Source organism: Patiria miniata, unplaced genomic scaffold (assembly GCF_015706575.1).
Source record: "Patiria miniata isolate m_02_andy unplaced genomic scaffold, ASM1570657v1 HiC_scaffold_29, whole genome shotgun sequence".
NCBI lineage: Eukaryota > Metazoa > Echinodermata > Asteroidea > Valvatida > Asterinidae > Patiria > Patiria miniata.
This window is the reverse complement of record NW_024037068.1, coordinates 24,713,332-24,725,673: the sequence shown is the minus strand read 5'-3', so window position 1 is coordinate 24,725,673 and position 12,342 is coordinate 24,713,332. Positions and strand designations below refer to the sequence as shown.

The following is a 12,342-nucleotide window of genomic DNA, read 5'->3' as shown; positions in this document are numbered from 1 at the left end:
GTGCCTTGTATTCCTTCGTCCATTAATGCGCATAGCAGCCGAGTTCGCGTTTCACGCGAGTTTTTTAAGGGTCCTACTAAAGCGCGTCAACAAGCGTCAACAAGCGCAAACAAGCCTCAACGGTCGTCAACGAGCGTCAACAAATTTTGTATAGGCTTTTGAATATTAAAAACAGCTTTATATGGTAGAAAAAGCAATAAAGAACATCTTTTGCATATCAATTAAAGTTAGAATTATTCTAAAACTTGTTTTTTTTAACGCGAAATGTACGACGAATTTGTCGATAAAAGTTGGCCGCCATCTTGTTTATGTAAGCTAGCCGTACTACGCATGCGTGAAGTGTACAGAGCCATGCGTGAAGTGTACCATAGCCCGAATTTAAAATTAAAAAACAAAAGAAAATGACTTTCTCTCTTATGTTTGTTGCTTTTTCTTGTATTTATTGTATAGTGTTCAAATATTTGTGGCTTGAATTGACTCGAGCTAAATACTTGACTCGACTCGACTCGACTCGACCACACACTGTGACTCGACTCGACCTTGTTGACCTAATGACTCGACGCGACTCGAGTCACTTCTTTAAAATGACTCGACTCGACTCGAGTCACAAAAATCAGTGACTCGTTACAACTCTGGCTCGCACACAACTCTTGGAAACAATTTCCAAAAAGAACACCACCCTTTTCCGATTAAACCAAACCGTATTCTGTGTCACGTTTTAATCAATACACTAATTATCAAGTATTGTTCGTGTGGTAGACACTGTACCTGTTTGAAATAATCTTAACTTTTGTCCATGCGAATAAAATGGCATTGCATTACTTACGTATTTGGTTGTGGTGCAGTCCTCCGCACTTCATCTATAACACAAGGACAGATAAAAGGTTCCAATAACAATTTGGATTCACATAGATGCGTGTGAGCCAGAATGTGTTTACCTTTTTTCGAGGGGAGGGGGCTCTTTTATCTGTTGGAAGTTGTGTACTGGCTTAGTTTTCTGCACCATTTACATTGGAAAGATTCATTTTTAACTTTTGATATCTCTTTCGAATAGGGAAACACTCCCCGACTATTGTTTTATTCCGAGTCACATTTTTCATGCATAATGATTCCATGAAAAAAATACTAAAACAAAGCGATATATTTCAATAATGGTCAGTACATGTTCCGTTTTTTATTGCACTTCAATGATTTTACGACTTTGAAATGAATTTTTCCTTTCATTTGACTTACCTTGAGGTTTACCGCTGCAGCACTTGCAGATGTAACACATTGCAATGGTCACTAGCAGAATAATGGTCCCAGCCACGCACACAGCTATGATCACCACTTGGTTGCTGTTAGCATCACCTGTGGGACGGGTGGGCTGTGGAGTCGGTGTAACTTTGGTACATGGAAACAGTTTGTGAATGAAAGTGGAGAGAATGAGTAGATTTAATGTGACTGTAGGGCCATTCCATTATTGTGGCATCCAAAGGTGTAACACGGTTGAGTCCCTGCTACTACTGATCGGTGTAATTTGCCATAAAAGTATCAGTACAATTGACTTCAAAGTACATTACAGACACACTCTCGCAAAATGGGGTCCGGGTGCTGTCTATACAAAAACCTCGTTGGCTCGGGGTTTTGTACGTAAAACCTTATCAGTCAGCCGATCACGCTCAATTGACTTCGGCCAAACCGCAGTCCCATCATAAGAAATAAGTTAACAATGTTATCCGGACCATTTTTTCCGAGAGTGTGTCTGTAATGGTTGATGGGCTTTTAAAAAGAACTTTTGCAAATGGGAAAGACACTTGTGAAAAATCCAATCAGTTTGAATATGCTTCATGAATTTCTGAATAAACGAGCACATTTTTAACAGTATTTAATAATTATTATTTTTTTGGTGTGGTGGTGGTGGTGGGGGGTTGGCTGGCTGGGGGGGGGGGTGCCAGACAGAAGATATATCAGAATGGCGCAACAAGACGGACAGCGGGCGCAATAATTTGATTAGGGTTTCAAACATTTCTACGCGTCCGAGTCGTTAATTTGCATAAAAAGTGCCCCCACAATTTTTTTGTAAAAAACGAGACCGTCTAGTTTAAAAATCGGTGGAAGCGTGCGAATATAGCCGAGGATCATCTCCTTAGCTTTCGGGCTATTATCTAAGAGCAGATTTGATAAAATTAGGGTCAAAAAATGGGTCCTATTTGCAAAAGAAAATGTAGGGATGCCACTGGTACCTTTGGCAGTATGCAGGCTCAGCATTACTGGCAGGCTTCAAGATGGGCTTTTAAAAAGAACTTTTGCAAATGGGAAAGACACTTTGGAAAAATCCAATCAGTTTGAATATGCTTCATGAATTTCTGAATAAACGAGCACATTTTTAACAGTATTTAATTACTATTATTTTTTGGTGTGGTGGTGGTGGTGGGGGGTGGCTGGCTGGGGGGGGGGGGGGTGCCAGACAGAAGATATATCAGAATGGCGCAATAAGACCGACAGCGGGCGCAATAATTTTGATTAGGATTTCAAAAATTTCTACGCGTCCGAGTCGTTAATTTGCATAAAAAGTGCCCTACAATTTTTTGTAAAAAACGAGACCGTCTAGTTTAAAAATCGGTGGAATCGTGCGAATATAGCTGAAGATCATCTCCCTAGTTTTTGGGCTATTATCTAAGAGCAGATTTGATAAAATTAGGGTCCAAAAATGGGTCCTATTTGCAGGAGAAAATGTAGGGATGCCACTGGTAACTTTGGCAGTATGCAGGCTCAGCATTACCGGCAGGCTTCAAGCATTACGGACACACTCTCGCATAATGTGGTCCGGGTGCTTTCTATACAAAAACCTCGTTGGCTCGGGGTTTTGTACGTAAAACCTTATCAGTCAGCCGATCACGCTCAATTGACTTCAGCCAAACCGCAGTCCCATCATAAGAAATAAGTTAACAATGTTATCCAGACCATTTTTTCAGAGAGTGTGTCTGTAATGGTTGATGGGCTTTTAAAAAGAACTTTTGCAAATGGGAAAGACACTTTGGAAAAATCCAATCAGTTTGAATATGCTTCATGAATTTCTGAATAAACGAGCACATTTTTAACAGTATTTAATTACTATTATTTTTTTGGTGTGGTGGTGGTGGTGGGGGGGGGGGCTGGCTGGGGGGGGGGGGTGCCAGACAGAAGATATATCAGAATGGCGCAATAAGACCGACAGCGGGCGCAATAATTTTGATTAGGGTTTCAAAAATTTCTAGGCGTCCGAGTCGTTAATTTGCACAAAAAGTGCCCCCACAATTTTTTGTAAAAAACGAGACCGTCTAGTTTTAAAATCGGTGGAATCGTGCGAATATAGCCGAGGATCATCTCCCTAGCTTTTGGGCTATTATCTAAGAGCAGATTTGATCAAATTAGGGTCCAAAAATGGGTCCTATTTGCAGGAGAAAATGTAGGGATGCCACTGGTAACTTTGGCAGTATGCAGGCTCAGCATTACCGGCAGGCTTCAAGCATTACGGACACACTCTCGCAAAATGTGGTCCGGGTGCTTTCTATACAAAAACCTCGTTGGCTCGGGGTTTTGTACGTAAAACCTTATCAGTCAGCCGATCACGCTCAATTGACTTCGGCCAAACCGCAGTCCCATCATTAGAAATAAGTTAACAATGTTATCCGGACCATTTTTTCCGAGAGTGTGTCTGTAATGTAATTATTTATTTGTTTCTCAGGTAAACTTTGCTGCACATAATCACTCTTGGTGGAAGAAAATATAAAAGAATTTGTTCTGCAAATAAGCATTGGTTTTTATACATATTGCCAATTGAGGACTGTTCTCACTTGTGTAGACCTACATGTCCGCGATTAGAAAAGAAGTTTTATGGTTTTCCCAATAGACATGTGTACACAAACGCACATCATAACTTACCAATCGTAACATGAGACGAGTAACCGCACACGTCGTCCCGACAGTATAGACAGTGGAAGTGGTCTGTGGGATACGGGCTGGAGTACAGGAACTCCCCGTCATGCTGAATGCAGTCCAGGTCTGGCCTCAGACTCACCCATTCCCCTTGGGCTTCGTCATATACCTCAAGTCGTACGCAGATTCCGGCGTCGTCGTCCTGTGGTATACCGGTGATGACAAACTTACATTGTGCCTGGATGTATGACACAGTTATACCTGAGAGAGGATGCAATTATTATAAAGACGTTACTTTGAACATGTATTAGTCTACATCTATTGACATTCTTACGGTACAGTGTACTAACGTTATTATATTATTCTCAGTAATTATTTCTAAAAGGGACCCAATGAAATTCTACGTCTTAGTCTACGCGAAGGTTTCCCTAAGGTACCATTTTCTGTAGTAATAATGACTTCTTACATTATTTGCTTAAAAGTGTTGTGTCTGAAATTTGGATAAAAGAGCATACTCGCACACAAACAGGTCAAGCACTGAGATCTACATTATACACTTACCCATTTCATCCGGATCTCCAGCTGCAACGTCACAAAATGGAAGAAAAAAATGTAAGTAAGCTCGAAGGTCAGTAGCAGATTGCATTCGTTTATAGCTGATGGCAAGAAGTTTGGTACATTCGAACAAATAACGTTTGGGACGGGGGGTGCGTGTCCTCACTCAAACTGACCATAGGGACCCGGCACTGTTCAAACATTGTGTGCGTATACACGTCACATGTATTAACGGAGATTGGTTGGTTGGTTGGTTGGTGGGTTGGTTTGTTGGTGGGCTGATGGGTTGGTTGGTTAGTTGATTGGTGGGTTGGTGGGTTGGTGGGTTGGTGAGTTGGTGGGTGGGTAGTTGGGTTTGTTTTCGTTGCTGCTGCTGCTGCTGCTGCTGCTGCTGCTGCTGCTGCTGCTGCTGCTGCTGCTGCTGCTGCTGCTGCTGCTGCTGCTGCTGCTGCTGCTTGCTGCTGCTGCTGCTGCTGCTTGCTGCTGCTGCTGCTGCTGCTTGCTGCTGCTGCTGCTGCTGCTGCTGCTGCTGCTGCTGCTGCTGCTGCTGCTGCTGCTGCTGCTGCTGCTGCTGTTGCTGCTGTTGCTGCTGTTGCTGCTGTTGTTGCTGTTGTTGCTGTTGTTGTTGTTGTTGTTTGCATTTATTTATTTGAAGTCTCTACGGGTATATAATAAATAATACCAGGACATCAAGAATATGTTTCAATGTCTCAAAATTTATGTGAACACTGTAATTTTAAAACACATCCGGATGCCAGGTCTTTTATGATAACATTAAAAGCTACCAGTGACTTTTCCCATTGTGGACTTGTGGCTACTCACGGTTTGTGCGCACGGTCAGAGTCGCATAAGGACTGGAGCCATGTTTGTTAGTTGCATACACTGCTACTTGGTAGAGAGCGTCCGGTTGGAGGAAAAGGTAATATGCCCGAAGATCATCAGGCCCGTTTGAGATCCAGGCAAACGGATTGAACTCATCAGGAATCTTGCGAATGTTGGAAAAAAAATTCTCTAACTTCTCGCCACCGTCGTATCCCGACTCCCATTTGACCCAGATATAGGAGTATGTTACGACCCTCACCTGAAGTCCCTTTGGAGGCTCTGGATTTCCTAGATTTACACATAAACAAGAATACAAAATGAGTCTTACCTTCGGTAAAATATTATACGAACATTTTCTTGTCATGCAATTTCGTCTTTTCTTAATTCTAACACCTCAAACAATTAAAAGGGTCATTCGATAAAATTGTTTAATGCAATTCGTGTGTCCCAATTTCGTTTTGCCATGTTAAGGGTATTTTGGTGCCTTTTTGATGTTTATGCTAATGCAAATGTCAATATTGACAAACAAATGTGTGATGTCATTTCAGGCAGAAACCTCTGTTACAGCTATTTCAGTAATAAAAAGTGCCGGAATTTTTGATATTTGGATTTTGGAAATGTTCTTTCTGTCGGTGATTCGTCGTATTGTCTGTCTGTACACGGCAGCAGTTAGACAAGGAGCAAGCATTTCTCAGATATATTTTCAATGAGAAATTTGTGGGTTTCACAATTTGAACAGAAAAACACCTTAACTGAACGGTGTTTTCCTAAAATGACATTACAGCACCTGCATGCTTTTTTTTAACATTGAAAGAATAAAAAAGGTTTTTAATAAATTAATCAAAAGGAGTGTCAAATAATTTTTATAAGAGGTGTAGAAAATTCCTAAGTAAACTTCATCTCGTCGACCCTCGAAAGAAAAAGTTAGAAACCTAACCTGATAAAGTTTCAGCTCAGTGGATATTGTACTTTTCAAGAAAATAATGGGTAACCATGAGCAACTTTTTGGCCACGAAACGCAAATTTCGTCATCATGCGCTTTATTTCCCGAAATCAGTCCAATTAATCGTTTGTTCACTACTCCTTTTATTCCAAGAAAGATTTTTGATAATAATTCTATTGGTCACTTTTTGAGTAAATTCCAGCCGTCCTATACCTTAAAAAATAGTAGACAAAACTAGCAGTTCAATTAACGAGTCATTTACAAATACAATGTACAATATTATAGCCGATTAAACCGCGGGTTCCTAAACACAAGGATGAACGACTGTTCTGAGCTCTAGTACAAAATTCACTGAACGGACTTACCTCAAATGGTTGGACGCGTGATAACGGGTTGGCGTGTTAATCGCGAATGTTCGAGATGTGCCATTATGTCATTTTGTGCCATTGATAGTGTTGACAAGGTTTTCTGGTATCGGAAAATGACCCAGAGAATGGTTATTTTCATCTGAACAGTGTCACATTGGCCCTTAAAACTATCGAGTCAAGTAGGACCTAGAGACCGGTCAACATCTGACACTGGCCTTTTGAGATTGCAAAGGAGAGGGATTATAGCAAATTGTTCGGGTAGTTTGAAATCTGAAATGCAAGAACGGGACTGTTTGTTGTTGTTTTTTGGCAGTAGAGGCACTTTTAGTGAGATATGAAAAAAATTTAACCAACGCGGATTTCAAAATGTTATCCAAAACGGCGAATGATACCTTTAAGGATCAGGAATACGTATTGAAATGTGAGAACTTTACTTTTAAACAAGCTCCCTCCACGTACAAAATGACCAGTTCGAGCACTGTGTGATGCTAAATCTTCTCTCCAAAATGTCCTCGGAAAACAAGAATAAGTCTAGCCGAACACGATTCAGATATGTACCTGTTTCTTTCAGCTGTATTTCATGCTCGTCAAATGTACCGATGCTGCTGGCAGCCCTACACCTGTACATGCCATAATCCGTGCTGGTATCCACTGCAGCGAAGACCACTTGACTAATGACACGATATCCAACCGCCCCATCTCCGGATATGGTATCTTCAAGTAAAATCCGGTCAGGTATTGTGTCGTTGGTTATGATGGTGTCGTTTGGACCATACCAAGTGACATTGGGGAGGGGATTGCCTTGGATGATGCATTCTAAGGTTGCTGTGTAGTTGTCGTTCGCACCAATCCACGTTCTATCCTTATTGCTGATATCAGGGCCAACTGTGACAAACATAAGGTGGAAAATAAGACAATTTTGTCCACGATTGGGTAAAAGTACCCAGTTGGAAAAAGTTGAAAACTAATAGGGTTCTTCTCAAAGTATAAACGGAGCACGTTATCAGACTTCCAAAATAGAGGGATCTCATACTCATCCGTATGTGAGTACTTAACACTGTACAAGGTGAGTCAAAAAGAAAGTTACCCAAATTATTGATTTTCTTTTTTGTTAAAAAGCAATCGCATTCGATTGCTGATCTAAAAAGAGCATCTTCTCCACTCATCTAAATAAAGAAAAATACTGAAATTGATCCATGCTAAAGGAGTTATGAACGTTTTACTAAAATAACCAATTTGTATGGCTGTCCACGGCATGCCTTTAGAAGCTATTGAGCTAGGTGAGTATTACAGATTAAACGACCACGTTTCATTGTACTCAATTCGGTTCGTAGAACGGTCAATGATCAGTGGTAAATGCCGAGTTGTGTTATCTTTTTTTTATTGAAATAAACATAACTTGAGAATAGAGTATGCAAATTACGTGAAATTTTCACAGTGAAAAGCCAATAAGATGTACTTTATCACTATTTGTGTGGGGTGAAATGGAGCTCGTCAAATATTTTAACAATATTTTTCAAATTGGGTAACCACTGGCACCTTGCAAATGGTCTCGTATCCCTAAAAGGACAAGTTGTTATGCTTGCGATTTCAATAAATATAGACAAAACTAAACATCTATAGGTCTAGAATAGCGGTATCAAATCAACTTCCCACAATTTTAGGCGGATAGTTGTGGATTTGGTGAAGAGATGGTTGTATACTCACAGAAGACTACATTAACAGTCCAATCGGACAATTTATTCGGGTTCCGATCGTCTGACCATATACTATTCCCAGCACATCGGTACCAGCCAGACTGGTTCCGGAACACGCCCTTCAAGGTCAAGTCGGTGTTGTCCGTAGTGTACGTTGGCTCGGTGATAGTGGTCGATATTTCCCGATCCAGACTGTGCCGCCACTCAATCCATCCCGAAAGGCCGATGTCGAAGGCACAGGTGAGCGTGACATCATCCCCCTTCAGAACAGGTCCCGATGGGGTCTTGGTCACAAAAAGCTCCCAAACTGCCCAAGTTAGATAAAAACATCAAAATCGCAATCAAGTCTCACAGGAATCTTTATCGAAAAATCCTTTAATATCATCTTAGTTTTCAATAGGTTTTTCGTCGTATCTTACAGGATACTGTAGACGTTATGTATAGAGGAGGGCAATGCCTTTGTTTCGCCTTGATATGCATGAGTCTTTTGTACATTCCTCGAATATAGAATAACAAAGGATGTCCTCTACCAATAAGGTATGTAGAGGTGGTCCTAGTGACTATACTTACCATAAGCAACGTAAGAATGCCGACCGCACAGTTTGTCGCGGCAGAGGTAACATCGCATGTTGTCAAAATACGGGCCGTCGGCGAAGTATTCGAACTCGCCGTCACTCTGAATGCAGTCCAGTTCTGGCCTCAGACTAACATCAAACACGTTTTCCAGGTCCCGTCCCGCTAGTCGTAGGCAGGCTCTGTTGTCTTTGTCAGCTCTGGGTATGCCGGTGACGATAATTCTCCCTTTTGACTTGGTATATGACACTGTTATACCTGAGGGCGATCGAAAGGCAAATGATTGTAATTGCAAATGGTCATTCTATAAATTTTGGCGTCCCTTTTTTCTCCCGTCATTGTAACATGAGAAACCTACGCTTTCATAATTCTGACGCACTCCCTGGGCAGATGACCTTAAAGAGTGATAACATATTTCAACCTACCTAGCAAACATTTTTGTTTATTAACAACTTTAGTTTATTTTAATCATTAGCAGCTGTTAATTTAAAATGTATTAAATTTATTAAACTTTCAAGCGACGTCATGTGACCCATGATGACGTCATGATGACGTAATTGCACAAAACCACATCTGCAGTGGATTGGACATTCATGTATTGACAAATGAAGTTCATATACGTTTCCATTTTTCCAAACACTTCCGGAGAAGGATTTGCTGGGAATCTGCTGAGAAGAACAAAAATAGTAAACTCTTACAAAATCAATAGGTGCTGGGCTCAAGGCCCAACACCTAACTATACTTGTGTGTGTGGAAAAACGCGGGGCTATTTTGGCAATGTTTTCGTGACATGTAGATGGGATGTAGATTTACATGCACATACACATGTTTCATGCAGGTGGCAGATCGGATTTGTAGTTTCATCAATATTGAACTGAGTACAAATTCATATTACTCATTTACTCGTATTTTAAAAATTATTTAGGGTTAGGATGGAGGATCGAGGGTGGAGGATGGAGAATGGAAGATGGAGGATGAAGGATGGAGGATGGAGGATGGAGGATGGAGGATGGAGGATGGAGGATGGAGGATGGAGGATGGAGGATGGAGGATGGAGGATGGAGGATGGAGGATGGAGGATGGAGGATGGAGGATGGAGGATGGAGGATGGAGGATGGAGGATGGAGGATGGAGGATGGAGGATGGAGGATGGAGGATGGAGGATGGAGGATGGAGGATGGAGGATGGAGGCTGGAGGCTGGAGGCTGGAGGCTGGAGGCTGGAGGCTGGAGGCTGGAGGCTGGAGGCTGGAGGCTGGAGGCTGGAGGCTGGAGGCTGGAGGCTGGAGGCTGGAGGCTGGAGGCTGGAGGCTGGAGGCTGGAGGCTGGAGGCTGGAGGCTGGAGGCTGGAGGCTGGAGGCTGGAGGCTGGAGGCTGGAGGCTGGAGGCTGGAGGCTGGAGGCTGGAGGCTGGAGGCTCGAGGCTGGAGGCTGGAGGCTGGAGGCTGGAGGCTGGAGGCTGGAGGCTGGAGGCTGGAGGCTGGAGGATGGAGGATGGAGGATGGAGGATGGAGGATGGAGGCTGGAGGCTGGAGGATGGAGGATGGAGGCTGGAGGCTGGAGGCTGGAGGATGGAGGATGGAGGATGGAGGATGGAGTATAGAGGCTGGAGGCTGGAGGCTGGAGGCTGGAGGATGGAGGATGGAGGATGGAGGATGGAGGATGGAGGATGGTGGATGGGGGATGGAGGATGGAGGATGGAGGATGGAGGATGGTGGATGGAGGATGGAGGATGGAGGATGGAGGATGGAGGTGGAGGATGGAGGATGGAGGATGGAGGATGGAGGATGGAGGCTGGAGGCTGGAGGCTGGAGGCTGGAGGCTGGAGGCTGGAGGCTGGAGGCTGGAGGCTGGAGGCTGGAGGCTGGAGGCTGGAGGCTGGAGGCTGGAGGCTGGAGGCTGGAGGCTGGAGGCTGGAGGCTGGAGGCTGGAGGCTGGAGGCTGGAGGCTGGAGGCTGGAGGCTGGAGGCTGGAGGCTGGAGGCTGGAGGCTGGAGGCTGGAGGCTGGAGGCTGGAGGATGGAGGATGGAGGATGGAGGATGGAGGATGGAGGATGGAGGATGGAGGATGGAGGATGGAGGATGGAGGATGGAGGATGGAGGATGGAGGATGGAGGATGGAGGATGGAGGATGGAGGATGGAGGATGGAGGATGGAGGATGGAGGATGGTGGATGGTGGATGGTGGATGGTGGATGGTGGATGGAGGATGGAGGATGGAGGATGGAGGATGGAGGATGGAGGATGGAGGATGGAGGATGGAGGATGGAGGATGGAGGATGGAGGATGGAGGATGGAGGATGGAGGATGGAGGATGGAGGATGGAGGATGGAGGATGGAGGATGGAGGATGGAGGATGGAGGATGGAGGATGGAGGATGGAGGATGGAGGATGGAGGATGGAGGATGGAGGATGGAGGATGGAGGATGGAGGATGGAGGATGGAGGATGGAGGATGGAGGATGGAGGATGGAGGATGGAGGATGGAGGATGGAGGATGGAGGATGGAGGATGGAGGATGGAGGATGGAGGATGGAGGATGGAGGATGGAGGATGGAGGATGGAGGATGGAGGATGGAGGATGGAGGATGGAGGATGGAGGATGGAGGATGGAGGATGGAGGATGGAGGATGGAGGATGGAGGATGGAGGATGGAGGATGGAGGATGGAGGATGGAGGATGGAGGATGGAGGATGGAGGATGGAGGATGGAGGATGGAGGATGGAGGATGGAGGATGGAGGATGGAGGATGGAGGATGGAGGATGGAGGATGGAGGATGGAGGATGGAGGATGGAGGATGGAGGATGGAGGATGGAGGATGGAGGATGGAGGATGGAGTATAGAGGCTGGAGGATGGAGGATGGAGTATAGAGGCTGGAGGATGGAGGATGGTGGATGGAGGATGGAGGATGGAGGATGGAGGATGGAGGATGGAGGATGAAGGATGGAGGCTGGAGGATGGTGGATGGAGGATGGAGGATGGAGGATGGAGGATGGAGGATGGAGGATGGAGGATGGAGGATGGAGGATGAAGGATGGAGGATGAAGGATGGGGAATGGAAGGTGGAGGATGGAGAATGAGGAATGGAGGATAGAAGAAGGGTGAAAGATGGAGAATGGAGGAAGGAGGAAGGAGGATGGAGGATGGCGGGTGGTAAATGGAAAACAGAGGATGGAGAATCGAAAATGGAGAATGACAGGTGGAGGATGAAGAATGGAGGAGGGAGAATAAAGGATAGAGGACGGACGAGGAGGTCAAGGAAGGGTGTTTGGGCAAGTACAGCTAAAAACAAATCAAAACAGGTGAAAGAGATACATTGAAAAAAACTTACCTAAGTCACTCGGTGAAGTGGCTAATATATAACAAAAAAAGAAAAGCGGGAAATGTAAAGACTGAAACATTGTCGAATGAAGTCCACAAATTAATATGAGTTAAAACACAATTCCGGTGTCGTAGGTGTGGTTAAGTTATACCAACAATCATTCTT

The 12,342-nt window shown here is 44.3% G+C and overlaps 1 protein-coding gene across 1 annotated transcript in view; it reads right to left on the bottom strand.

The window, feature by feature from the left end:
* Positions 1–1,273: 1,273 nt before the first annotated feature.
* The window catches only part of LOC119735302, a gene marked incomplete at its 3' end in the record, with an annotated part of 45,625 nt that continues 34,556 nt past the window's right edge, over positions 1,274–12,342 (bottom strand). The window contains exons 19-26 of the mRNA XM_038209000.1: positions 12,187–12,207; positions 8,856–9,116; positions 8,296–8,592; positions 7,147–7,473; positions 5,278–5,565; positions 4,462–4,482; positions 3,907–4,161; positions 1,274–1,383 (exon numbers count right to left, since the gene is read on the bottom strand). Coding sequence (XP_038064928.1) covers positions 1,274–1,383; positions 3,907–4,161; positions 4,462–4,482; positions 5,278–5,565; positions 7,147–7,473; positions 8,296–8,592; positions 8,856–9,116; positions 12,187–12,207 — 1,580 coding nt within the window. The remainder of the gene's footprint in view (positions 1,384–3,906; positions 4,162–4,461; positions 4,483–5,277; positions 5,566–7,146; positions 7,474–8,295; positions 8,593–8,855; positions 9,117–12,186; positions 12,208–12,342) is intronic.